Genomic DNA, 23,108 nt, shown 5'->3' with positions numbered 1-23,108 from the left:
CAGGGCTCTGCATGGCCGCAGCCTGGCGCCCACCTGGCACGCCTCTTAGACCTCCTCTGCCTCCTGCCTAGCAGGGCTCCCAGACCCACCCCAAATGGCTCCTCCTGAGGCGGAGCCGGACGCTCAAGCCGAGGCTGGGTGGAAGGTGGGGTCCATGGAGGGGCCCTGCTTGCGTCTGGCCTTGGTGTGGCCAGAGGTCTCCGCTGGACCTCGGGGCTCCTCAGAGAGCACCCTGAACCCTGACCCAGCCCCAGCCCGTGCTCTGGCTCTAGCTGGAGGTGCTGTGGGTGGAGAAGGACTGGAGGCGGCAGTGAAAGAGCATTCTGGTCATGGCCACTTTGACCTCTACTTTAATGGCCAAGGGTCTCTACTGAAGCAGGTAGGTGCATAAAAAGCTCCTACAGGATGTCTCTTGAATCTTCCAGAAACTATGGAGGAGCACTGAGGACAAGCACAGAGCATGTCTTCAGAAGTGGTGGTAAGCTGAGACTGCGTGGCTGGGGGTGCGGGGGTCCCCGCTCCGGCCCGTCCAGCGCTCCAGGCACCCTGCGAGGTGAGCCTCTGAGGGCTGGGCCCCTTCGTCTCCCCGACCACAGCAGCAGCCGCGGAGATGCCCTCCAGCGGCTCCTCGGGATGGGACCCACCGTTGTCGGCTGCCAGGAAGGTGGCCTCGTAGACGTTGTTCTTGGTGTAGAGGGACTCGCGGTCCAGGACAGCTGCAGTGGTGATCTGCCCGTTGGTGGTGTTGATGCGCAGCCAGCTCGCGGGGTCGGCCAGCTTTGAGTACCTGCGGAGGTGCAGGGGTGAGGAAGGTCAGAGCGCGCAGGAACCCCTGACGCGGGGCTGCACCCATGGGGGCTGCCGGCCCAGCGCCTGGAGTTCAGGGCACACAGTGTGGCTCTCCCTGATGGGGCCCTGCAGGCTGGCCCAGGTCTAAGGTCCACAGCGGGATGGGACAGGCCGCTGCCCAGGCCCCGTCACCATGCCCTGGCCTCCTCCCGCAGCCGCGGCCCAGGCCCCGTCAGGGAGCCCCAGCCTCCTCCCGCCGCCGCAGCACCGTGCCCTGGCCATGCTGGGTGGCATGTGCTGTCCGTGTCCCCACCTGAGAAGTGGGGACAGCAAGGGCACGTGGTATGACCAGGTCACACATTACTGCCGTGAAGCCAGGGTCAGACATGCCAGGCAGTCAACACCTTGCTGGCCTTGTGGACGTGGATGGAGTGAGGCTTGTCCAGGGAGCCTGGGACGGGAGGACCCCACCTGAGGGCGCGGGCAGGGCAGGAGCCATCCGCCTCACCTCACGGCTTGCTGCATGAAGCGGTCGGGGTCCACGGCGGAGAAGGTGGTGAGCGCCGTGCCCGCGGGCACGCCCTCCTCCAGGCGGATCAGCTTGTGATTGGACGGGAAGTAGGGCGCCTCGTTAATGTCTGTGACGGAGATGGTCACCCCTGCCGTGGACTGGAAGGACATCTGGATCCCGCTGGCCAGGGGCGCCTGATTGGACACCATCACGGTCAGCATGAAGGCACGGTTCAGCTCATAGTCCACAGACTGCAGGAGAGAGGGGTGAGCTGGCCACTCTTACTCCCCAGCCCCCTCCTGCTCCCCAGACAGGAGGAGAGGGGTGAACTGTCCACGCCCACCCCAGGCCCCTCCGGTCCCTAGGCTGCGGTCTTCAGGGGGTGCTGCCCACTGCAGTTCTCTCCAGGTACCCGTGTCTCTGCTTCCTGTGGGAAGCAGGAGGAGAGGCGGAGGCAAGGGACCCCAGCTAGGCCTGCCCCCCCCCCTGAGACTGAAGCTGAGCTCCTGGGTGATAGCCCCACAAACTACTCTCATCTGGCACTAGGAAAGTAGGGGTCTGATCACACCAGCATGAAGCCTGCCACTGCTCACACCAGTGAAAGTCCTTCCTACCCACTCACACCAGCATGAAGACCCCTACCTACTCACACCAGTGTGAGGCCCCCCTTACCTGGTCATACCAGTGTGAGGCTCCCTACCACTCATACCATCATGAACACCTCTACCCACTCACACAAGCACGAAGACCCCCTACCTACTCACACCAGTGTGAGACTCCCCTTACCTATTCACACCAGTGAAGCCCCCCTTACCTGCTCATACCAGTGTGAGACCCCCTACCCACTCACACCATCATGAAGACCCCTACCTACTCACACCAGTGTGAGGCCCCCCCTTACCTGATCACACCAGTGTGAGGCTCCCTACCACTCATACCATCATGAACACCTCTACCCACTCACACAAGCACGAAGACCCCCTACCTACTCACACCAGTGTGAGGCCCCCCCTTACCTGCTCACACCAGTGTGAGACCCCCTACCCACTCATACCATCATGAAGACCCCTACCCACTCACACAAGCACGAAGACCCCTACCTACTCACACCAGTGTGAGGCCTCCCCTTACCTATTCACACCAGTGAAGCCCCTCTTACCTGCTCATACCAGTGTGAGACCCCCCCCACCCACTCATACCATCATGAAGACCCCTACCCACTCATACAAGCACGAAGACCCCTACCTACTCACACCAGTGTGAGACTCCCCTTACCTACTCACACCAGTGTGAGGCCCCCCTTACCTGATCACACCAGTGTGAGACCCCCCTACCCACTCATACCATCATGAAGACCCCTACCCACTCATACAAGCACGAAGACCCCTACCTACTCACACCAGTGTGAGGCCCCCCCTTACCTGCTCACACCAATGTGAGACCCCCTACGCACTCATACCATCATGAAGACCCCTACCTACTCACACCAGTTTGAAGCCCCCCTTACCTACTCATACCAGTGTGAGGCCCTCCTTACCTGCTCACACCAGTGTGAGACCCCCCCACCCACTCATACCATCATGAAGACCCCTACCCACTCACACAAGCACAAAGACCCCTACCTACTCACACCAGTGTAAGGCTCCCCTATCTGCTCACACTGGCATAAAGACCCCTACCTGCTCACACCAATGTGATGCCCCCAGGGCTGTCTGTCCAGGGGTGCCCTGTCAGGTGTACTGGGCTGAATGGTGGTCCCCCCAAGGTACGTATACCTGGAACTTAAGAGTGTGCCCTTACTCTTTGTAGATATAAGTAAAGATATCAAATGAGACCACCCTTCTCAGAGGAAGATAGAGAAAAGAAAGATAAAGGGCAAATAATTTTGCAACATGCACAACTCTGTGAGGTGGCAGGAGAACCTCAAAGAGAGTCATTGGGAGAAGGGTGGGGTAGGGGGAGGGAAAGCTGTGGGGGGAGGGTGGGGTGGGGGGAGGGAAAGCCGTGGGGGGAGGGTGGGGTGGGGGAGGGAAAGCTGTGGGGGGAGGGTGGGGTGGAGAGAGGGAAAGCCATGGGGGGAGGGTGGGGTGGGGGAGGGAAAGCCGTGGGGGGAGGGTGGTAAGGGGGAGGGAAAGCCGTGGGGGGAGGGTGGGGTGGACAGAGGGAAAGCCGTGGGGGGGGGATACTCTGAGAGAACAGAATATACACACGCCTGAGTCACCACCACAAAACCCCTTGGTGCGATTCATACACTCCAAAAAAACGACAGGGGAGCAAGGGCGGGCATCCCTGGATGGTTTGGGCGGGGGTGGGGGGTGGGGGTGGGGAGGGGCACTGCAAGGTGGATCCAGACACTGTTTACACGCCTGGAAATGTTGCTCTCACCTCCCTGTACTATGCACGGCACGCATGCACGCACGCATGCAGCAAAAACAGGAAGGTGGAGGAATGTTTGAGGCCAGGGACCCAGGGAGGAGGTGACACGCAGACAACTGGAGCCCTGGAACTCGGGGGACCCTGAGCCCCACCGGGAGGCTGGGCGGGGACTCTGGAGGGGTTCAAGCTAGCAAAGGGCTTTAGAGCGGGGCCACAAAAAAGAACCCTGGAGGCTTCATAAGGAGAGAGAGAGACAGACAGAGACAGAGATAGAGACAGACACACACACACGCTCACCCCCAAACACACACGCATGCTCATACACGTGCACACATACTCATGCTCATACACATAGTCACACACATGCACACATGCACACACACGCTCATCCCACCCCAAGCAACACACATGTGCACTCATACACATGCTCATATACAGTCACATGCATGCACATGCACACATGCACACACACATGCTCACCCCAAGCACACATACATGCTCTCACACACAACACGTGCACACATACACGTGCCCATAAACATACAGTCAGTCATACGCTTAACCCCCAAACACAATGCTCTCACACACTCACACATGCACACACACACATGCTCATATAGTCACACAATGCTGGCCCCAAACACACATGCTCTCACACACATGTGCATACACACATGCTCATACACAGTCACAAACACACCCCTAAGCAACACACACATGTGCACACCTACATATGCACATACATATAGTCACACCCCCACATACACGCTCTCACACACGTGCACACATGCACATGCTCAGTCACACACATGTTCACCACCAGACACACCCACAACATGCTCTTACACATATGCACAGCACACAAATGCTCTCACACACTCACACATGCACACATACATATGCTCATACAGTCACACACTCACGCCAAACACATACATACACATGTATTCTCACATGTGCACACATACAATGCTCTTACACGTATCATGCACAGCACAATGCTCTCACATACTCACACATGCTCATACACAGTCACACCCCAATACACACTCACACACATATACATACATACACATGCTCAGTCACACATATATGTACGTACACACAATGCTCACCCCAAACACATACATACACACATGTGCACACGTGCACACGCTCATACACACAGTCACGCACACGCACACACACGCTGTCTCTCCATGTGATGCTGCCTCGGGGCGCTGCCATCACCGGGCCCCTCCGGTGGCAGCGGGAACCTCGCTCGCTCCTCACGGCGGTCGTGACGCGCTGGGTGGGGCTGGGCCCGGGCCCAGCGCCCTCGGAGGCTGAGGAACAAGTGCAGGTAGCGCGTTCCCGCGAAGGTGGGAAGAAGGGAGGGGGCAGGGAGGGAGGACAGAAGGCCGCAGGAAGGTCGGTGGGAGCCTGGGTTGTCCCTGGGCACCCCCGGCCCCTGCGTGGGTCTTCTCAAGAGCAGCCACGTGGCCAGGCTGGTGCCCCACCCCCACGGCTTCGGCTGCCACAGAAAGCCCGGTGTGAGGAGAGTGTGGAAAGACAAGGTGAGAGGCGGGCTGAAGGGCAGCGAGGAGGCCGACGGGACCTCAGGAGGGTCTGGAGGGAGCCCCGACCGCCCCGGTGACCGCCGTGACTGCTCTCCCCAGGCCTGCTCTCCTGCCCGATGAGGGAGGGGTGAGCTCACGGACCCCCTGAACCCCAGGTGTACTGAGGCCGCAGTTCTGGGCGGGGCTGGGCACCTCTGCCCTCTGAGCAGCATGGTGCACTGCAGGTCAGCTGACCTCTCCTGTTCCCCGCCCTCTCCCCTGCCCCCGTCCCAAGCCCGTCAGTACTGGTGCTGCTAGGGGCTCCCGGGGGACTCTGGCTGCAAGTCTGGCCCCTCCCCAGAGGTTGCATGGGGGCTTAGCCCCCCATCCCCGCCTGCAATTTATCCCTTCAGTCCTGGACCCCATGCCTGCCAGTGCCCAGGACCGGCCCAGACCACACTGTGACAGCCCCGCATGGATAGGAACGAAACAGATGCTAAAGCCTGCACACACCTCCACCCCCCCCCCCCGGCCCAAGACCCCCATACCGGGGCCAGGCCCACGGCTCAGTCACCCCCACTTCACGAGGGCCCGGCAGCGCCCCAAGGAGCCGAGCTGTCCCGTGTCCCTGGGGACACGGAGAATGCTGCGTGTCCTGTGCTAAGAAGTGTGCCACGGGCCCCGGCGAGCAGCCTGGCAGAAAGACTGTTACGACCAATAAGAGCCGGCAGGAGGCGAAATAAAACCCCATGCCCAGGGAGGGATCAATAGGTAATCTGCGGCAAGCATTTCAGGGAGGCCGCTGGACCTGCGGCAGTGTCTGGACTGCTCCCCCTCGGTGGGACCCTCAGCTCAGAGGTGGGCACACACTGGGGGGCACACTCTGGGGGGGTGGCCCCCCAAACCATTCAAGGGGAAGGGAGGCTCATGTCCTGCCTGTCCTCTGTGAGCCGACCCGCACGGTGTGCAAGTGGTGCTTGGGCCCCATGGCCACACACGGCCCTGTCCGCACACGACCCTGTCCACACACGGTCTGTCCACACAGTCTGTCCACACACAGCCCTGTCCACACATGGTCTGTCCACACACAACCCTGTCCACACACTGTCCACACACGACCCTGTCCACACACGGTCTGTCCACACACGACCCTGTCCACACACTGTCCACACACGACCCTGTCCACACACAATCCTGTCCACACACGGCCCTGTCCACACACGGCCCTGTCCACACACTGTCCACACACGGCCCTGTCCACACACAATCCTGTCCACACACGGCCCTGTCCACACACTGTCCACACACGACCCTGTCCACACACGGTCCTGTCCACACACAGCCCTGTCCACACACCGCCCTGTCCACTCACGACCCTGTCCACACACGGCCCTGTCTACACACTGTCCACACACGACCCTGTCCACACACGGTCCTGTCCACTCACGACCCTGTCCACACACGGCCCTGTCCACACATGACCCTGTCCACACACGGCCCTGTCCACACATGACCCTGTCCACACACGGCCCTGTCCACTCACGACCCTGTCCACACACAGCCCTGTCCACACATGACCCTGTCCACACACGGCCCTGTCCACTCACGACCCTGTCCACACACGGTCCTGTCCACACACAGCCCTGTCCACACATGGCCCTGTCCACACATGGCCCTGTCCACACACAGCCCTGTCCACACATGGCCCTGTCCACACACAGTCCTGTCTACACAGCCCTGCCAACACACACCTGGTCCACACATGACCTGGCCCACATATGGCCCCTGGCCACACAGGACCCTGCCCACATGGTCCATGGCCGCACAGGGCCCTGTGCACATGGTCCATGGCCGCACAGGACTCTGCCCACGCTGGGTGAGGCACTTCTGCCCACTTCTCTGGTGATCCGGTGCGTGACCGGCTGATCTGCTGCCACCAGGGGCCTCCTACAGTCAGAGGGTGCAGCTCATTCCCAGGGCTTTGGGGGGCCAGTTGAGGACTAGGGAAGGTCAGGGCACCGCAGGCTGGTGAAACGCTCGTCCCCTCCGGCCTAGTGCTCACGTTTGAACTCGGGGCCTTGCACTTGCGTGGCATTCCACTGCACACATCACCCCAAGACAGTCTCAGATTATACTTGTGACAGCCTGGACTTCAGTCCTCCTGTTTGCGCTTCGCTGTGCTGCTGGGGCTGCAGGAGTGGCTGTGGCACCGGCTCTGGGCTTCCCTACAGCTTGGGAGCACAAACCCCTGCTACTGGGCCCTTTGACTGAGAGGCAGACTCACAAACTGGAGGCCAGGCACAGCCTTGAACTGCAGTCCTCCGATCTCCACCTCCCAAATAGCTAGGATTATGGGCCTCAGCCTGGCTGGCCTGCGGCCCTCCTTGCTTCTGAGAACTGCCAGGCCTGCAGCTCCACAGGGGAGGTGCCGGGGCGTGGCCCTGGGAAGCTGGGTAGCACCTCTCCAGGGGGCGGTGGCTGGGCCAAAGAGGGGCAGAGCGCGGGGTGGAGGGTGTGGGGGACAGAGACGCGTGACCCGCAGGATGGCCGTGGACGTCTGCGTGGGACAGCCTTGTAACCAGGCAGGCGGAGCCGTCCCAGCCCCACGGTGCTCGCAAGCAGGCTTCGATCCTCCGGCAGCTGCCGTGTGCCCGCACTGCCCTCCAACACCCGGCCAGGGCGGTCAGCGGGGCACGGTCTCCAAGCACTCAGCTCCACACGAGCCTCGCTGGCATATTACGTGCATGCCGTGTGCACCGTGTGCACGCCCCATGCCCCGGTCTGTGTACCTGGCTCCAGCTCACCCACCTTCACCACGGTGACCAGGCCCTCGTTGGTGACGGGGTCTGTGCGCACGCTGAAGTGTCCTGAGGGGTCCCCGCTGATGATGCGGTACACCGCGTTCCAGTTGGGTGAGTGGGGCTGGTCTCGGTCCATCACGGTGAGGTTGGCCACCACCGTCTCCACCCGGTTTTCCGGGACTTCTCCGGAAAACTGCAAAAATGTAAGAACACAGAGGGTGACAACCCTGTGGGGCAAGGGAGGCCGGGGAGGCCGGGGAGGCCGGGAGGCCGGGAGGCCGGGGAGGCGAGGCCCTGCCGCACCCGGAGGCAGCAGGCTCGGGCTGGGCTCATTCCACAGGGTCCACGGTGCCGAGGGAGGACAAGGTGAGCTTCGCCACGGTGAGCGTGTCCACACAGGCTCAGACACGTGCTCACATCGGTGCACACACATACGAGTCACGCCTCCCTTGCCATCTCCTCTGAGCCTTTCCACGCGTGCGTGACAGGCGTGCTGCAGCCTCTGTCCTGGTCGGCCTCAGGCTTGGTGGGGCCAGCCACAGAGGTGCACAGGCAGGGCCGCTCCCTGAGGAAGGGTGTCTAGAGCCATCCCACCTCTGGATTTCTGTGTTTGCCAGTCCTGGGGCTTGGACTCTGGGCCTGGGTGCTGTTCCTGGGCTCTTTTGTTGCTCAAGGTTGGCACAGTGCCTTGAGCCACAGCGCCACTTCTGGCTTTTTCTGAGTAGTTTATTGGAGATAAGAGTCTCACAGACTTTGCTGCCTGGGCTGGCTTTGAATTGTGATCCTCAGATCTCAGCCTCCTGAGTAGCTGGGATTATAGGTGTGAGCCACCAGCGCCTCTGGTTTTGAAGCTACATCACCCCACATTTATTCTGGGGTGTGGCTGGCTTGGTCTAGCACAGAGGCTGGCAAATCATAAGGCTGAACCCAGCTTGCATGCTATTATTGTAAATAAAGTTTTATTGGCATACACCCAAGCCCACGATTTACATGCCATCTGCTGTGGTGTGGAGCTGGGTCGTTGTGACAGAGACAGTATGGTCACCATCTGGCCTTTCACAGAAAATAGCTGCAGACCCTGTTCTAGACCCTTCTTGAGAACTGCCCCAGAAGTGGTCACCAGAGCTCAGGCGTGGGGCCCCTGCCTCGGGCCGGCCTGGTCAGCGCCGGGGTCTGAAGGTGTGGGATGGGTCGGTGGCGAGGGCTGCTCGCAACCTGAGAACTCAGCCTGCCGAGAGCCTTGCTGAGCGGAGCTCCCGGGTTCAGGGACGCTGCTGGGGCCTGGGTTCAGCTGGGCCGGGAGTCAGACTTTCTGGGACTTGTCAGCTTCTGATATGACACGTTCTCTTTTTGGCCAAGCTGCCGCGGTCAGTGTGGTGGACACTGGTGAGGCATCATGGCTGTCCAGCAGCTTTCGAGCCCTTCATTTTCCAGAAACATGCTTTCTGATACTCCTGTATAGCCGCCAGGGTCAGGTGACCAGGGCCTGTTGGTGAAGGCACTGGTAGAATTGAGGTCCCCCTCCCCCAGCCCCAGAGAGCCGCATCCACACCTGACACGCCCGCCATGCCCCTTAACGGACTCTTCGTGGTCGGGCCGGCTCCTCGTGGCCGGGAAGCCCATCGCCGGCCTGGCCAAGCCTCTGCTCTGCCTCTGGCCGGCGCCCACGCGGGCTGTGCGTCCTGCAGGCTCCTGGGTACACCTCGTACAGCGTCGACTTTAATTCACGCAGGTGGAATAACGCTCTCCAGGAAGGGCCTTAGCCGCTAAGTCTGGCTGCGATTCTCTTGTTCACCGTCCTCTGGACATAATGACTTTTTAATTTAATTTTTCAGATTCCAAGGCACCGATAAAGCCTGGTGTGCCTCTGGGAAGCCAGGGCGGGGACCAGGGAAGACGGAGTCACCGTGGTGCCGGGATGGTGCTTCTCTCCTGGGCTACAAGCTGGGATTCACGTGCAATCCTTTCCGAGAGGCAGTGGCCGCAACCTCTGCCCCTTCCAGCTCAAGCCCCACCCTCCCCCAGCCGCCTTAGCGGGGGAGGGGCAGGACGCGAAACGGAGCCAGGATGCTGGCAAACCTGCTCAGAGAGCTCTCCCAGTGCCAGCGGTGAGACAGCGCCGGCCAGCCCCCGTGCAGCGACCCCGGGCGGGAGGGAGGATGCTGGGGAAGACCATGGTGTCCCCTCTCAGGGACACGCCCAGGATTTGCACGCAGGACAAGCAGCCCGGCTTGATAGAACCAGTCAAAGTCACACTGCAGTGAGCAAAGGAGCAAGGACTAGAACTGAGCGCAAGTCCTCAGTGGGTGTGGCTGAGAGGCTGGCCTTAGGGGAGCTACTGGACTTTAGGGGGCGTACGGGGCGGTAGTGGGTGTTCTGGGCTGTAGGGGTGTATGGGGCAGTAGTGGGTGTTCTGGACTATAGCTGGTGTATGGGGCAATAGTGGGTGTTCTGGGCTGTAGGGGGTGTATGGGGCGGTAGTGGGTGTTCTGGGCTATAGCTGGTGTATGGGTGGTAGCGGGTATTCTGGGGGCTATAGCAGGTATATGGGGTGGTAGTGGGTGTTCTGGTGGCTGTAGGGGTGTACGGGGCAGTAGTGGGTGTTCTGGGCTGTAGGGGTGTACGGGGCAGAAGTGGGTGTTCTGGGCTGTAGGGGTGTACGGGGCAGTAGTGGGTGTTCTGGGCTGTAGGGGTGTACGGGGCAGTAGTGGGTGTTCTGGGCTGTAGGGGTGTACGGGGCAGTAGTGGGTGTTCTGGGCTGTAGGGGTGTATGGGGCAGTAGTGGGTGTTCTGGGCTGTAGGGGTGTACGGGACAGTAGTGGGTGTTCTGGGCTGTAGGGGTGTACGGGGCAGTAGTGGGTGTTGTGGGCTGTAGGGGTGTACGGGGCAGTAGTGGGTGTTCTGGGCTGTAGGGGTGTACGGGGCAGTAGTGGGTGTTCTGGGCTGTAGGGGTGTACGGGGCAGTAGTGGGTGTTCTGGGCCGTAGGGGTGTATGGGGTAGAAGTGGTTGTGGTAGGTCCAGTGAGGGGAACGGGCCTGTCCACAGTCACCAGGGAGCAACACACACTGAAGACCCGGGAGCCGGTGCAGCCGCCCTGAGCCCATGGGCGGGCTTCCCGGTCAGAGCCGCGCGGCTGCCGCGGACGGTGCGGCTGGAGCGGTCCCGCTGTGCCACCCTCATCCTTCCAGTCTCCGCTGCTGGCAGGCAGGTGCGGCCCGGCCCTTCTGGTCCTTGTGGCCCCAGTGGGCAGCCTTAGAGCGCTGAAGGCCCGTGTGGCCCTCCCTGTCCTCAGCCTGGGGTGGCCGTGTCCTCACAGGAGACCGCACCCCCAGACAGGCAGGGCCCTGGCCCCGGGCGGGCGTGGCGGCTCCTTCAGGCGGCCTCGGAGGCCACATCCGTGGGGCGCCCGCGTGACGCCGTCTCTGCGCGGCCCTTGGCCAGCGCTGCCGGGGGACACAGCGCGTGGTTCCCTCTCGGCTCCTCAGGCCTGCGCCGGCCGCGAGCTGTGGCTGCCGCAAGCGCTGCCTGCCTCCCGCTGGCTTCATGCACGTCCGGCCGCGGCCCTGGGGGGGAAGGTGGAGGCTGGAACTGCATGGAGCAGGCCCCGACGGCAGACACAGCCAGGGCAGCCATCGCTAGGACCTCCTCGCCTTCTGTCACCGTCCTGGGCCTGAGAAAGGCCCAGCTCCTCGAGCTACGCCTCGGCTGCTGGTTAAGCCCTTTGCGGGTGAAGAGGGGGCTGGCGGGGAGAGAAGCCCCTGCCTGATGGCCCTCGGCTGTGGGAGCTTGGGCCGCTCAGCTCACGAGCTCCTGTCCTCCTGGCGCATGCGGCCTGCGCCCCTCCCTGGAGCCTCCACCCAGCCTGGCTCCTGCAGTGGCCCTCTCCTGTGACAGCGTGTGCTCCAACCTTACTTTTCTTTTCCAATAAAACAGTGAAGCCGGGCACAGTGGCTCACGCCTGTAATCCTAGGTACTCAGGAGGCTGAGATCTGAGGATCCAGGTTCAAGAGCTAGCCAGGGCAGGAAAGTCTGTGAGACTCCTACCTCCAATAAACCAGAAGCAGCACTATGGTTCAGGTGGTAGAGCGCTTGCCTTGAGCTGAAGAGCTCAGGGACAGGGCCCAGGCCCTGAGTTCAAGCCCCATGAACGACAAGAAAAAAGGGATGGGGAGGTGTTTCTGTTGGCTGCGCATTCGGCAGTCAGAACTACAGGATTGGCGGCTCTGAGAATCCAAAGGAGCGGGGAGGCTGCGTTCTCGGCTGAGATTCTGGCGGGCAGGAGTTGGGGAGGAGGCAGTGTGCTGGGCTGGGCCGGAGCCTGCTCCGCCGTGGACGGCGCTCGGAGAGCTGCTGCTGTGCAGCACCGAAGGCACTAACACAGAGCTAAAAGGAACTCCTAGCCTCTCCCCAGCCGTGTGGTGGGAGGCTGGGTTGGCTCCCAGGAGACCATGGGAGGCTCCCTGGCCAGGGCTTGGCCCAGCGTTGCCATCAATAATCATGAAGAACAGTGTAAAACAACATAGTCGCTGTGTTGTTTATGAACTGCTTCTGCTGGGCATGAACACGTGCATGCACCGTGTTCCTGACCCCTCCCCCGTAGGGACAGACGAGGAAACTGAGGCACCCAAAGCCCAGCTCAGAAACTGGCCAGTGTGGGCGGCAGGTCCCTGGCCCTGCGCCCGTTCCCAGCGTAGCTCAGCGGAGGGGATGGAGGGGCTGGGGTGAGTTGAGAGCTGGCCACGCAGCTGCAGCACAGGCCTCCTCACCCGGCCTCCCTCACCGCGGCGCAGATGCGCGAGCCCCGGCCTGTCAGTGGTGGGGTCAGCCGACGCCCTGGGCGAGGCCGGCTTCCGCAGAGGATACGCTTAGAGACACACAGGTGTCCGGTCTTCAGACCGTTACCCACACGCAACCCAGACTTCCTGCGCTCGCAGAGGTCTCCCTACTAGCCCAGCTAGAGGGACCAAGAGCTCCCAGACTCTGGGGAGGGGCCTGGGTGGGAGGGGTCCGGCTGGAGGGAGAGGGAGGGGCTGGGCTGGAGGAAGTAGGAGGGCCCTGGGGAGAGGGGGAGGGGAGGGCAGGGTGTGACGCTTGTGTCCTCCCTGCCGGCTGAGCTGACGTGGCTGCCCCAGACCCTGCTCTGGGGAGTTCGGCTCTGCTCTTCAGTGGGCAATGGAGGAGGAGGAGAGAACTTTTAATTAACCGTGGAGAGCAGGAAGTGGATCATGCAAATCCTCCGCATCTCTTTAGCTTCTGCTGATTGTTCTTGATTAAACCCCATAAAAATAGCCCAGCTGCCCGTGTGTGTGTGTGAGTGTGTGTGTGTGAGTGTGAGTGTGTGTGTGAGTGTGTGAGTGTGTGTGAGTGTGTGTGAGTGTGAGTGTGTGTGTGAGTGTGTGAGTGTGTGTGAGTGTGTGTGTGAGGGTGTGTGTGAGTGTGTGTGAGTGTGTGTGAGTGTGTGTGAGTGAGTGTGTGTGAGTGTGTGTGTGAGTGTGTGTGTGTGAGTGAGTGTGAGTGTGTGTGAGTGTGTGTGTGAGTGTGTGAGTGTGTGTGTGAGTGTATGTGTGAGTGTGTGAGTGTGTGTGTGTGAGTGTGTGTGTGTGTGTGTGTGTGTGTGTGTGTGGCGGTGGGGTCAGCCTGCCTGTCCACACTCACTGTGAGGCAGATGGTGTCCTGGGCTCTCTCATGCCACCGTCTTGAGGGGCTCTGCCCAGGGCCACCTTGAACCTGGGGACACAGGTGTCCCAAGGGCCATGCCGGGGAGGAGGGACAGCGAAAGGCAGGGGTGACTTTCAGACCACAATCTGCTTTTCCTCCTTTGCCCACTGGCCATCCACCGGGACCCGTGCCCTACGCCCCGGGCCTCACAGGCCTGGCAGCGGCTCTGCCCGCGCGAGGGCTGGCGGGCGGCGGAGCCCGGGTTGTGGGTTGTAGCAGTGCACACAGTGGATGTGTGATCTTTTTGGATGTAAAAGACAGACAGCGTTCGCCCGCGTGGGGGTGGGAGGAGGGGCGTCATCTCTGCTGGGGCCCACCTGCTCTCTGCCCACCCTGAGCCCAGGTGTCTGTGGGGGTCCCTGCCCCCCGGCCAGCACCTCAGAACAAGCAAGGTGGCACTATTGGGGGTGGGAGCCACAGTTTCCAGGCTGGGGCTCTGAGCACCTCCTGCCAGCCCCTCAAGGCTCCTGTGGCCCACAGGTGTCTCCAAACCCCTCACTGCCTGGAGGGGTGTCAGCCCCTGGGTCTGAGCGCTGTGGGGGTCCTCAGGACCCAGGGCCACCGGTGCCTGGCTTGGTGATGTGGCAACTTCGGGCAGTCTCCTGCCTGAGGGCAGCCGGGGCCGCTGGAGAGGGCGGAGGCCTGAGCCGCACAGCTCTCTAGGATTCGCTCCACAGGGGGAGCTGTTCCCGGGTCCACTCCCCAGAAGCCGGGCCCGCCATTCCCCGCTTCTGCTGCTGAGCTGGGGGGGGTCTGCCCTGCAGAGGGCCATTTCCTGCCATCGGGAGGCCTCTGGGGCCAGGACACCAGCACCGGCCTGCCAGGCCAGCCAGCGCCTTGGTGCCCTGCTGTCCTGCTGGGCGCCGGGAGCTGTCTGAGCGCCTTCCTCCACCGGGCCACCGGCTGTCCGCCCACTAGATGGCGCTGCGCTCCCACGGCCGCCAGGGCCTCTGCCAGCTCCACCCAGGGCTTGGGCCGCGTGGAGGACAGGCGCACTCCCCGCAGGGAGGGAGCAGGTGGGCCAGGCTCCCCATGCCCACCCCTGCTGTGGCCTCCTCCTTGGCGGCACGGCTTCCGGGATCCTAGCTGCTTCCCACTGGCAGCGGGTCCTGTGACCACATGAGGACTCCCGCCTCCTCCCTTGTCCCTCCCCCTCCCCGGGCCCTTGGCCCTCCCACGACCCCTTCCTGGCTCAGTACCCAGTTATGACCCCTCCTAGGTGGAGATCAGGGCTGAGGCAGGCCTGTCTGTCCACAGGCTGGGCTGCTGCGGCCCTCCCTCCTGGGGGCACCCTTCCCTCTGCAGCTCTGGCCTGACACCTGCAGCCCCTCTGCAGGCCCGGCTGGCCACACCTCCCTCCTGCCATCCCCACACTTGGGCGTGCAAGGCCAGCCTGCAGACACAGGGTGCTTGCGTGCCTGTGCGCGGTGGACCTGGGGAGCAGGGGAGGGCAGGGGCTGGGACTCCGCAGGGAGTCGTGATCGCGGGGCTGCTGACAGGGTATTGTCTGGGTGTGGGGCAGGGGGTGTCCCCCCCTTCTAGGCCCACAGGCAGCACAGTGAACACACCCACATCCACCAAGAACGCCCGTCACCTAGTTCCAGGGGCAGAGCGGAGCCTAGTCTCAATCACGTTTTCCCGCTGCCGATGGGCCGCGGAGGGGGGACCGTCTGCGCTGTCTACCGGACCGAGGCGAAGAGGCCCCTGGTGCGGGGAGGCACTTGGGCCCGGCCCAGGCCCATCCGGGTCTCCCCGTGGGAAGACAGTCACATGAGGCTCCAACAGTGCTGTGACATTGGCCAACCCTGCCAAGTCGTCATCTCCAGTCCCGGGCAGCTTGGGCCAAATCGCAGCCGACTCCCCCAGCCACTGCTGTGACTGACACAGCACCTCGAATCAGCAATCACCACCGAGTCACAGCCCCATGGGGCCGGGCCCCGGCAGGTACTCACCGTGCTGGTGGTGAATTCTGGCGGATTGTCGTTCACATCTGTCACTGTGATGATGGCTGTGGCTGTGTTTGAGAGGCCATAGTTGAGATTCCCTTCCATGTCTGTGGCCTGGACAATGACTGTGTACTGCTGGACTTTCTGTGGGGGAGGACAGTGGGTCAGCCAGGCTCAGGGGTGGGGCCCACCCCTCCCCCATGGGGTCTCCTCCCCGGACAGGGCTGAGTGCCCGTGGCTGGGGGCCCAACCCCTCTTGGACCTCTGGGCAGCTGCTGCCTGTGGGCCTCCCTTCCCTTGCTGTGTCTCAGGGCCTTTGCAGACAGGTCACCTTGGTGCCACGACAGAAAGGGGTCCAGAGAGATGAGTGCTGTGTCGTTTTTGGGGAACAGAGGGGAAGGCTTTCAGGTGAGGGACAAGCCTGTGGCTGTGTGTAGGGGTGTCACCGCACCCGCGTTCATAGAGCACCTCGGGGCAAAGGCAAGGGGCCAGCACAGGAGCGGAGACGCCTCTGCGTGCTTGGCCCTGGGAGGTCAGGCTGGGGTGCCCCCCCGCCCCATGGGCTCCGGAGAGGTCAGGCTGAGGTGCTCCCCGCCCCGTGTGTTCCGGGGAGGTCAGGCTGGGGTGCCCCCCGCCCCGTGTGCCCTGGGGAGGTCAGGCTGGGGTGCTCCCCACCCTGTGTGCCCCGGGGAGGTCAGGCTGGGGTGCCTCCCGCCCTGTGTGCCCCGGGGAGGTCAGGCTGGGGTGCCCCCCCGCCCCGTGTGCCCTGGGGATGTCAGGCTGAGGTACCCCCCGCCCCGTATGCCCTGGGGAGGTCAGGCTGGGGTGCTCCCCGCCCCATGGACCCCGGAGAGGTCAGGCTGGGGTGCCCCCCCTGCCCCGTGTGCCCCGGGGAGGTCAGGCTGGGGTGCCCCCCCGCCCCATGGGCCCCGGGGAGGTCAGGCTGGGGTGCCCCCCCGCCCCGTGTGCCCTGGGGATGTCAGGCTGAGGTACCCCCCGCCCCGTGTGCCCCGGGGAGGTCAGGCTGGGGTGCCCCCCCGCCCCATGGGCCCCGGGGAGGTCAGGCTGAGGTGCCCCCCGCCCCGTGTGCTTGGGTGCAGCCTGGGGTGGTCAGGCTGGGGTGCGGGAGAGAGGTTGGAAGGAGGGAGTGCTTTTCTAGCCTTTCTCTGCCCCCATGGCCGCTCCAGAAGATGGCAGCGCTGAATCTGGTCAGCACCTGTGGGCTGCATACGCCCTCTTCTACCCAGATATCTGCAGGGATGAGTGCATGTGTGTGCATGCGTGTGTACATGCATGTGTACGTGTGTGTAGGCCTCCCCGGGGACTTGCCACTCTCATTGCACTGTGAGGGAAGAAGGCTCTGGGGGCCAGGGAGAGGCGTGTCCTCCAGATGACACGAATCCCGCTCTGCCTCTCTAGGAGGCAGAGGAGGCTCGAGTTCACACACGGCTGGCTCCACGTTATGTGTGCGCGCACGAATGTGCATCCGTGTTCACAAATGTATGTACATGTACGCCTGTGGTGATGCAGTTTGTGTGAGTGCATGCACACGGTGTGTGCATGTATTCCTGTGTGTACACACGTTTCTAAGAGTACGTGGGTCATGTGTGTGTGAATGCAGTTGATGGCCACTAGAGGGCAGGCCAGGTTTGCTTTTGGGCAGCCAGGCTGGGGCCGGGAAGTTAGCCCTGTGAGACCAGTGGTCAGGGCGGGTGTGGGTGGTGTCCACGTGTGCCCACAAGGCACCTCGGCCCACCAGGTGTGTGGCCTGCGGTCCGTGAGGGTGGCCGCAGGTGGCTGGAAGCTCTCGTCTGTCTGGTTTGAACAGTGGGAGCAGGACTTTGCTCGGGTCCTGATGAGAATTTCCCTCTTCATGGGGAGACCCAGGTGAGATCCCGTCTGCTGGGTGCTGTGGCCCCTGCTGTGGCCTGGGACGCGAACACGCCCTGTGTGTGGCGGGCAGGGCGCAGGGGCCCCGCCGCGCCCATCGCTGGCTGGGTCCGGGTGAGGGCAGAGGGCAGGGCTGTCCCGGGCTCTGCGGGCTTGGGAGGAGCGGGGGGCTCGGCGGCAGCAGTGGCCCTGCGTGGTCAGGAGCAGTGCCCCAGGGGCTCCCCAGCGGTGGGCTCGGCCGCACCCAGCTGCGCCCCGGCTCCCACGGCGCAGAGGCCAGGGCCGATGGCTGGGCCGGCCTGGCCGTGGGCCGCGGACCCACAGTGGATGGATTAACGAGCGACAAGGCCGCTTTCAAGCTGGAGAGCAGACGAAAGCTGCAGGCCGCGCTCCCCGAGGCTTCGCTCAGCCTGGGGCTCAGCCTGCAGCTCCTCAGAGCATCTCCCCAGAACGCGGGGCAGCCACCCACAGACGCGGTCACTCACCCCGCGCCCACCCGCCGCTGGGTCAGACTCGGTCCCTGGCGCGTTGGGCCATAGCTTGGACCCCAAGTGCCCCTCAGGTCACACCCCGCCCGGCCAGGATGGGGCCCGTTTCAGCCCCCCCTCCCTCCCCGGCTGCTGGGATGCCTTCCTCGGCCCCGGGGGCTGCTGGCACCGAGCAGGCGGTCAGCGCGTGTGGACGGAGGGGAGAGCCAGGCAGCGCACAGACCCCGCCCCTTTCGGCCCAGGCTCCGCCCTCTGCTCCGGGCGGCAGGTCGGCCCGGGCGTCGGGGCAGCACAGACGCCGGCACGGTTAAACCCACGGCAGCTGTCCCTGCGCTCTGGGGCCCAGTGTCACACGTTTCCAGATGTGTGTGAAGGTCACTGGGTTTCCGGAGGCGTCTGGACGTTCTGGGCTGTCTCTGGACGCGTCTGGGTGTTTGTTCCCTGCATGATGGCGCCGTCCCTCACCCGGCCTGCTCCCAGGCTGTCCGTGGCCACACTGCGGTCTCCGCTCTCGTGGGGTGCTGGTTGCTTGGCATGTGTGACACCCTGGGGTCCATCCTCAGCACCACACAAAAAATCAGAATCCCAAACTGCCATCTTCCCCTCTGCAAGCTGCCCCGGGAGTGCGTGGCCCACTTCCACAAATCTCCACAGCTCTGCAGGGGCTCCTCCCCCTCCAGGGCCAACCGGGTGGCTCCGGGGTTCCCAGGGGCATCGCCTGCACACGCTCTGCCCCGGCTGGGGCCGCAGGGGCAGGGTTGTATCAGTGGAGGGCTTCGCGGGCAGCGCTTCCTCCCTGCAGAGCACTGGTTGGTGAGCACATCTGGGAGGTTGGGCTCATGGGGAGGCCCCGGTGGCACGTCTGCTCAGGAGTACAGCCCCGCCCTGCTCTAATGGTTGCTGTCGCCCCCAGCCTCCAGGCATCTCCGCACGGCTCTCGGCTGTCCTGATGGGCCACAGGGTGCCCCCTCCTACCAGCAGGGTACGATGTCTGCAGGGCCTCTTGGGACTCTGGTGACCAGACATGATGCCAGGGGACGCGCCCCGTGAGCAAGGCAGAGGGGCAGCCGTGGATCTGGCCCAGGGGAGCGCACAGAGCGGGCAGCCCCGAGGCTGTGGGCGGAGTCTTCCTGTTCCTGAGCCACGCACTCGCCATCCTGCGTGGGGCTGTGGGCTGGACACTGCCCGGCCGACTCGTGGGCTGCCTGCCAGGGGCAACGAGCAATGGCAGGTCCCAGGAGAGGGGAGGCAGGGCCGGCAGCTCTGGAGAGGAAGTCCGGGCCACGGGAGAGGCCCAGGAGGGGCCTCCCAGCACGACGCTCGCATGCTCAGGACGTACAGGGCCGTCTGAAAACAATGTTCAGTTTTTTCTCTGAGACCCGAAAGCGTCATTTACGATCTGTCTTTGAAGGAGTGTCCGAGAACAATGACTCAAAGTCTAATGACTCGGAATCAGTCATCAGGAGAAACTTCTCCCCTCTGGCCGGGACCACACCATGCAACCCGCACCCCAGCCCTGGCGGGGTGGGGGCGCGTTCCCGCCGCGTCCACCTGTCTGCTCACAGCCTCTCTCCAAGGCCTGAATAATGCAAAGACATTAATTAAAGTTGGCGATGGTGACAGTGGCCTTGATCAGCGGCAGCGCCGAGCTGTGTTATCTTCGCTGGCTACGGAATCCTTTCATCTGGCTGCGGCAGTGGCGGGCGGAGAGTCTTCACGCTGGGAGGTGCTGGCTCCCTCTCCCGGCGTCTCCACAGACCCCGGCTCAGCCATCTGGCTCAGGCAGTGGGGAAGAACTTGTGTTTGATGGAAGCGCCCAGCCGATCACGGTCTAGGAGCAGGACGGCAGCTGGTGAGACTTCACCTGGTCTCTGCAGCAAAGCCAGCCTCAGGGAGGACGTCTGAGAACCAGGCCAGGAGGCTGGTGCACAACGTGGCCACTGCCTCCGGCAGCCCGCCTCCCCTCCAGGTGAGGCTCCCCTCCTCAGACCCCAAATATTCTAATTAGGAGACCAGGTGAGGTGAGCGAGGCCCCCACAGCGGGGCGGGAGGGAGCCACGCGAGCCTCGTCCGGGTCTCCTGACATCTAATCCTGTGCAGACGCTCTGTTTACACAGTGCTCCGAATGAGGTGCGTGGCGTGGGTTGCTTGTACGCAGGAAGGGGCAGTCCGCCGAGCTGTCCCCCACCTTCGTGCCTGTGGTTCCGGCCAGCGTGTGGCTTATGTGGTCCTTTCAGAGCTGGCTGTTTCCATGTCCAGCCAGAGCAGGCAAGCTGGGCCTGCTGGAGACGTCTGGCCAAGACAGACATCGGCCTCTCAGCCTAGTGGCCCCAGCCCAGCGACCCCCTGGGGCCCTGGTGGGCAGGATGGGGTGTGTTCACAGTCAGGGCCCCTGCTGCTCAAGTCAGCCCAACACGTGTCACTGAATGTCTCTCCCCAGTGGTGTGATGTGAGGTGACGAGGTTCACTACAGATGGCCACCAGCAGACGGCCCTGGGTGGGCAGCCCCGGCGGTGGGGGGCGGGGCATCACCGATCATAACATGCAAACCCACCCCAGATAGGCGCGTCTGTGAGATGTATGCTCCCTCATCCCGTGCTCTCAGAAATTCCCACTGTCTCCACCCAGAGGCAGAGGCCAGGAGAGATCTGTGCAGAGGGGCTGGGGGAGGAAGCGAGGGGAGGGGGGCCAGAGGAGGAGGAGGGAGAAGAGGTACAGGAAGGGGAAGGAGGAAGGGGGAGCAGGAAGGGGGGCAGAGAGGAGGGGAGCAGGAGGGGATGGAGGGAGAGGCGAGGGAGGAGGGGTGAGGTGAGGAGGTGGATGGGTCACCTGCCTCGGTGGAGCTGACCCGGGCTGGGTGACAGTGCGGAGGCTGTGAGCTCAGGGTTGGCTTCTCCCCGGGGAGGCGGAGGGGAGAGGTGCCACCCACGATGGTGACAAGAGACCAATGTGTCCCTGGCCCCAGCAGCACCTCCAGTCCCCAAAGGGAGCCGGCCTGGGACTGCAGGCCCCGGAGGGAGTAGCTCCAGCTCTGGTGTGTAGGGTCTGGTTTGAAGGATTTGTGGGGACAGGAAGGTGGCAGGGCTGGGGACAGACACTCACAGCCACCGTTTGGGAGTAGGACACCCGGACATGAACCCCTCCTGGGCCGGAGAGGGGGCTCCCACAGAAGGGATTTGTCCCTACCCCCTGCGCCCTCCTCTTCTCAGGCCTGTGCCTGGCAGGTCCCACAGGACAGGACTCTTACTCTTACTCTGTCAGGGGTCCTGACAGCACCACTGGGTCACACAAGACATCCGGACACTCATTGGGTCACATGACACGCCCCAGAAACTCACAGGGTAACACGATGTGCCCCAGAAACTCACAGGGTCACACGATGTGCTCAGAAACTCACAGGGTCACACGACTTGCCCCAGAAACTCACAGGGTCACACGACATGTCCCAGAAACTCACAGGGTCACACAACGTGCCCAGAAACTCACAGGGTCACACGACTTGTCCCAGAAACTCACAGGGTCACACGACACGTCCCAGAAACTCACAGGGTCACATGATGCACCCCAGAAACTCACAGGGTCATACGACGTGCCCCAGAAACTCACAGGGTCACATGATGCACTCCAGAAACTCACAGGTTCACAGGACGTGCCCCAGACGTGCTCACAGGGTCACATGATGCACCCCAGAAACTCATCAGGTCATACGACGCACCCCAGAAACTCATTGGGTCACATGACGCACCCCAGAAACTCATTGGGTCATATGACGCACCCCAGAAACATCAGGTCACATGACCCACCCCAGAAACTCATTGGGTCACACGATGTACCCCAGAAACTCATCAGGTCACATGATGCGCACCAGAAACTCACAGGGTCACATGGTGCACCTGAGAAACTCATCAGGTCACATAACGGGCGCCAGAAACTCACAGGGTCTTATTGGAAAGCCCAGCCCCACCCACGGACTGAGGCTCCACTGCAGGAGCCCACCTGCAGGAGGAGGGTGGAGGGTGTGCAGGGCTGCAGGGTGGAAGGTCTGCAGGGTGGAAGGTCTGCAGGGTGTGCAGGGCTGCAGGGTGTGCAGGGCTGCAGGGTGGAAGGGCTGCAGGGTGTGCAGGGCTGCAGGGTGTGCAGGGCTGCAGGGTATGCAGGGCTGCAGGGTGTGCAGGGCTGCAGGTGTGCAGGGCTGCAGGGTGTGCAGGGCTGCAGGGTGTGCAGGGCTGCAGGGTGGAAGGTCTGCAGGGTGTGCAGGTCTGCAGGGTGTGCAGGGCTGCAGGGTGTGCAGGGCTGCAGGGTGGAAGGGCTGCAGGGTGGAAGGGCTGCAGGGTGGAAGGGCTGCAGGGTGTGCAGGGCTGCAGGGTGGAAGGTCTGCAGGGTGTGCAGGTCTGCAGGGTGGAAGGTCTGCAGGGTGTGCAGGTCTGCAGGGTGTGCAGGTCTGCAGGGTGTGCAGGTCTGCAGGGTGTGCAGGGCTGCAGGGTGGAAGGGCTGCAGGGTGGAAGGTCTGCAGGGTGTGCAGGGCTGCAGGGTGGAAGGTCTGCAGGGTGTGCAGGGCTGCAGGGTGGAAGGTCTGCAGGGTGTGCAGGGCTGCAGGGTGTGCAGGGCTGCAGGGTGTGCAGGGCTGCAGGGTGGAAGGTCTGCAGGGTGTGCAGGGCTGCAGGGTGGAAGGGCTGCAGGGTGTGCAGGGCTGCAGGGTGGAAGGGCTGCAGGGTGGAAGGTCTGCAGGGTGTGCAGGGCTGCAGAGTGTGTAGGGCTGCAGGGTAGAAGGGCTGCAGGGTGGAAGGTCTGCAGGGTGTGCAGGGCTGCAGGGTGGAAGGGCTGCAGGGTGTGCAGGGCTGCAGGGTGGAAGGGCTGCAGGGTGGAAGGGCTGCAGGGTGGAAGGGCTGCAGGGTGTGCAGGGCTGCAGGGTGGAAGGTCTGCAGGGTGTGCAGGGCTGCAGGGTGGAAGGTCTGCAGGGTGTGCAGGGCTGCAGGGTGGAAGGGCTGCAGGGTGTGCAGGGCTGCAGGGTGTGCAGGGCTGCAGGGTGGAAGGTCTGCAGGGTGGAAGG

The 23,108-nt window shown here is 63.0% G+C and overlaps 1 protein-coding gene across 3 annotated transcripts in view; it reads right to left on the bottom strand.

Moving 5' to 3' along the window:
* Positions 1 to 23,108, bottom strand: part of LOC138841331 (cadherin-4) — a 412,784-nt gene that overhangs the window by 9,833 nt on the left and 379,843 nt on the right. For 2 of the 3 annotated variants that reach the window (XM_070042018.1, XM_070042020.1), the window contains 4 exons: positions 15,687 to 15,824; positions 8,023 to 8,208; positions 1,298 to 1,551; positions 645 to 787 (listed from right to left, as the gene is read on the bottom strand). In XM_070042018.1, coding sequence (XP_069898119.1) covers positions 645 to 787; positions 1,298 to 1,551; positions 8,023 to 8,208; positions 15,687 to 15,824 — 721 coding nt within the window. The remainder of the gene's footprint in view (positions 1 to 644; positions 788 to 1,297; positions 1,552 to 8,022; positions 8,209 to 15,686; positions 15,825 to 23,108) is intronic. The other variant, XM_070042019.1, reaches the window with a different exon arrangement.

This window comes from Dipodomys merriami, unplaced genomic scaffold, assembly GCF_024711535.1.
Source record: "Dipodomys merriami isolate MVZ:Mamm:240054 unplaced genomic scaffold, mDipMer1.0.p SCAF_316, whole genome shotgun sequence".
Taxonomy (NCBI): Eukaryota; Metazoa; Chordata; class Mammalia; order Rodentia; family Heteromyidae; genus Dipodomys; species Dipodomys merriami.
This window is presented reverse-complemented; position numbering and strand designations above follow the sequence as displayed.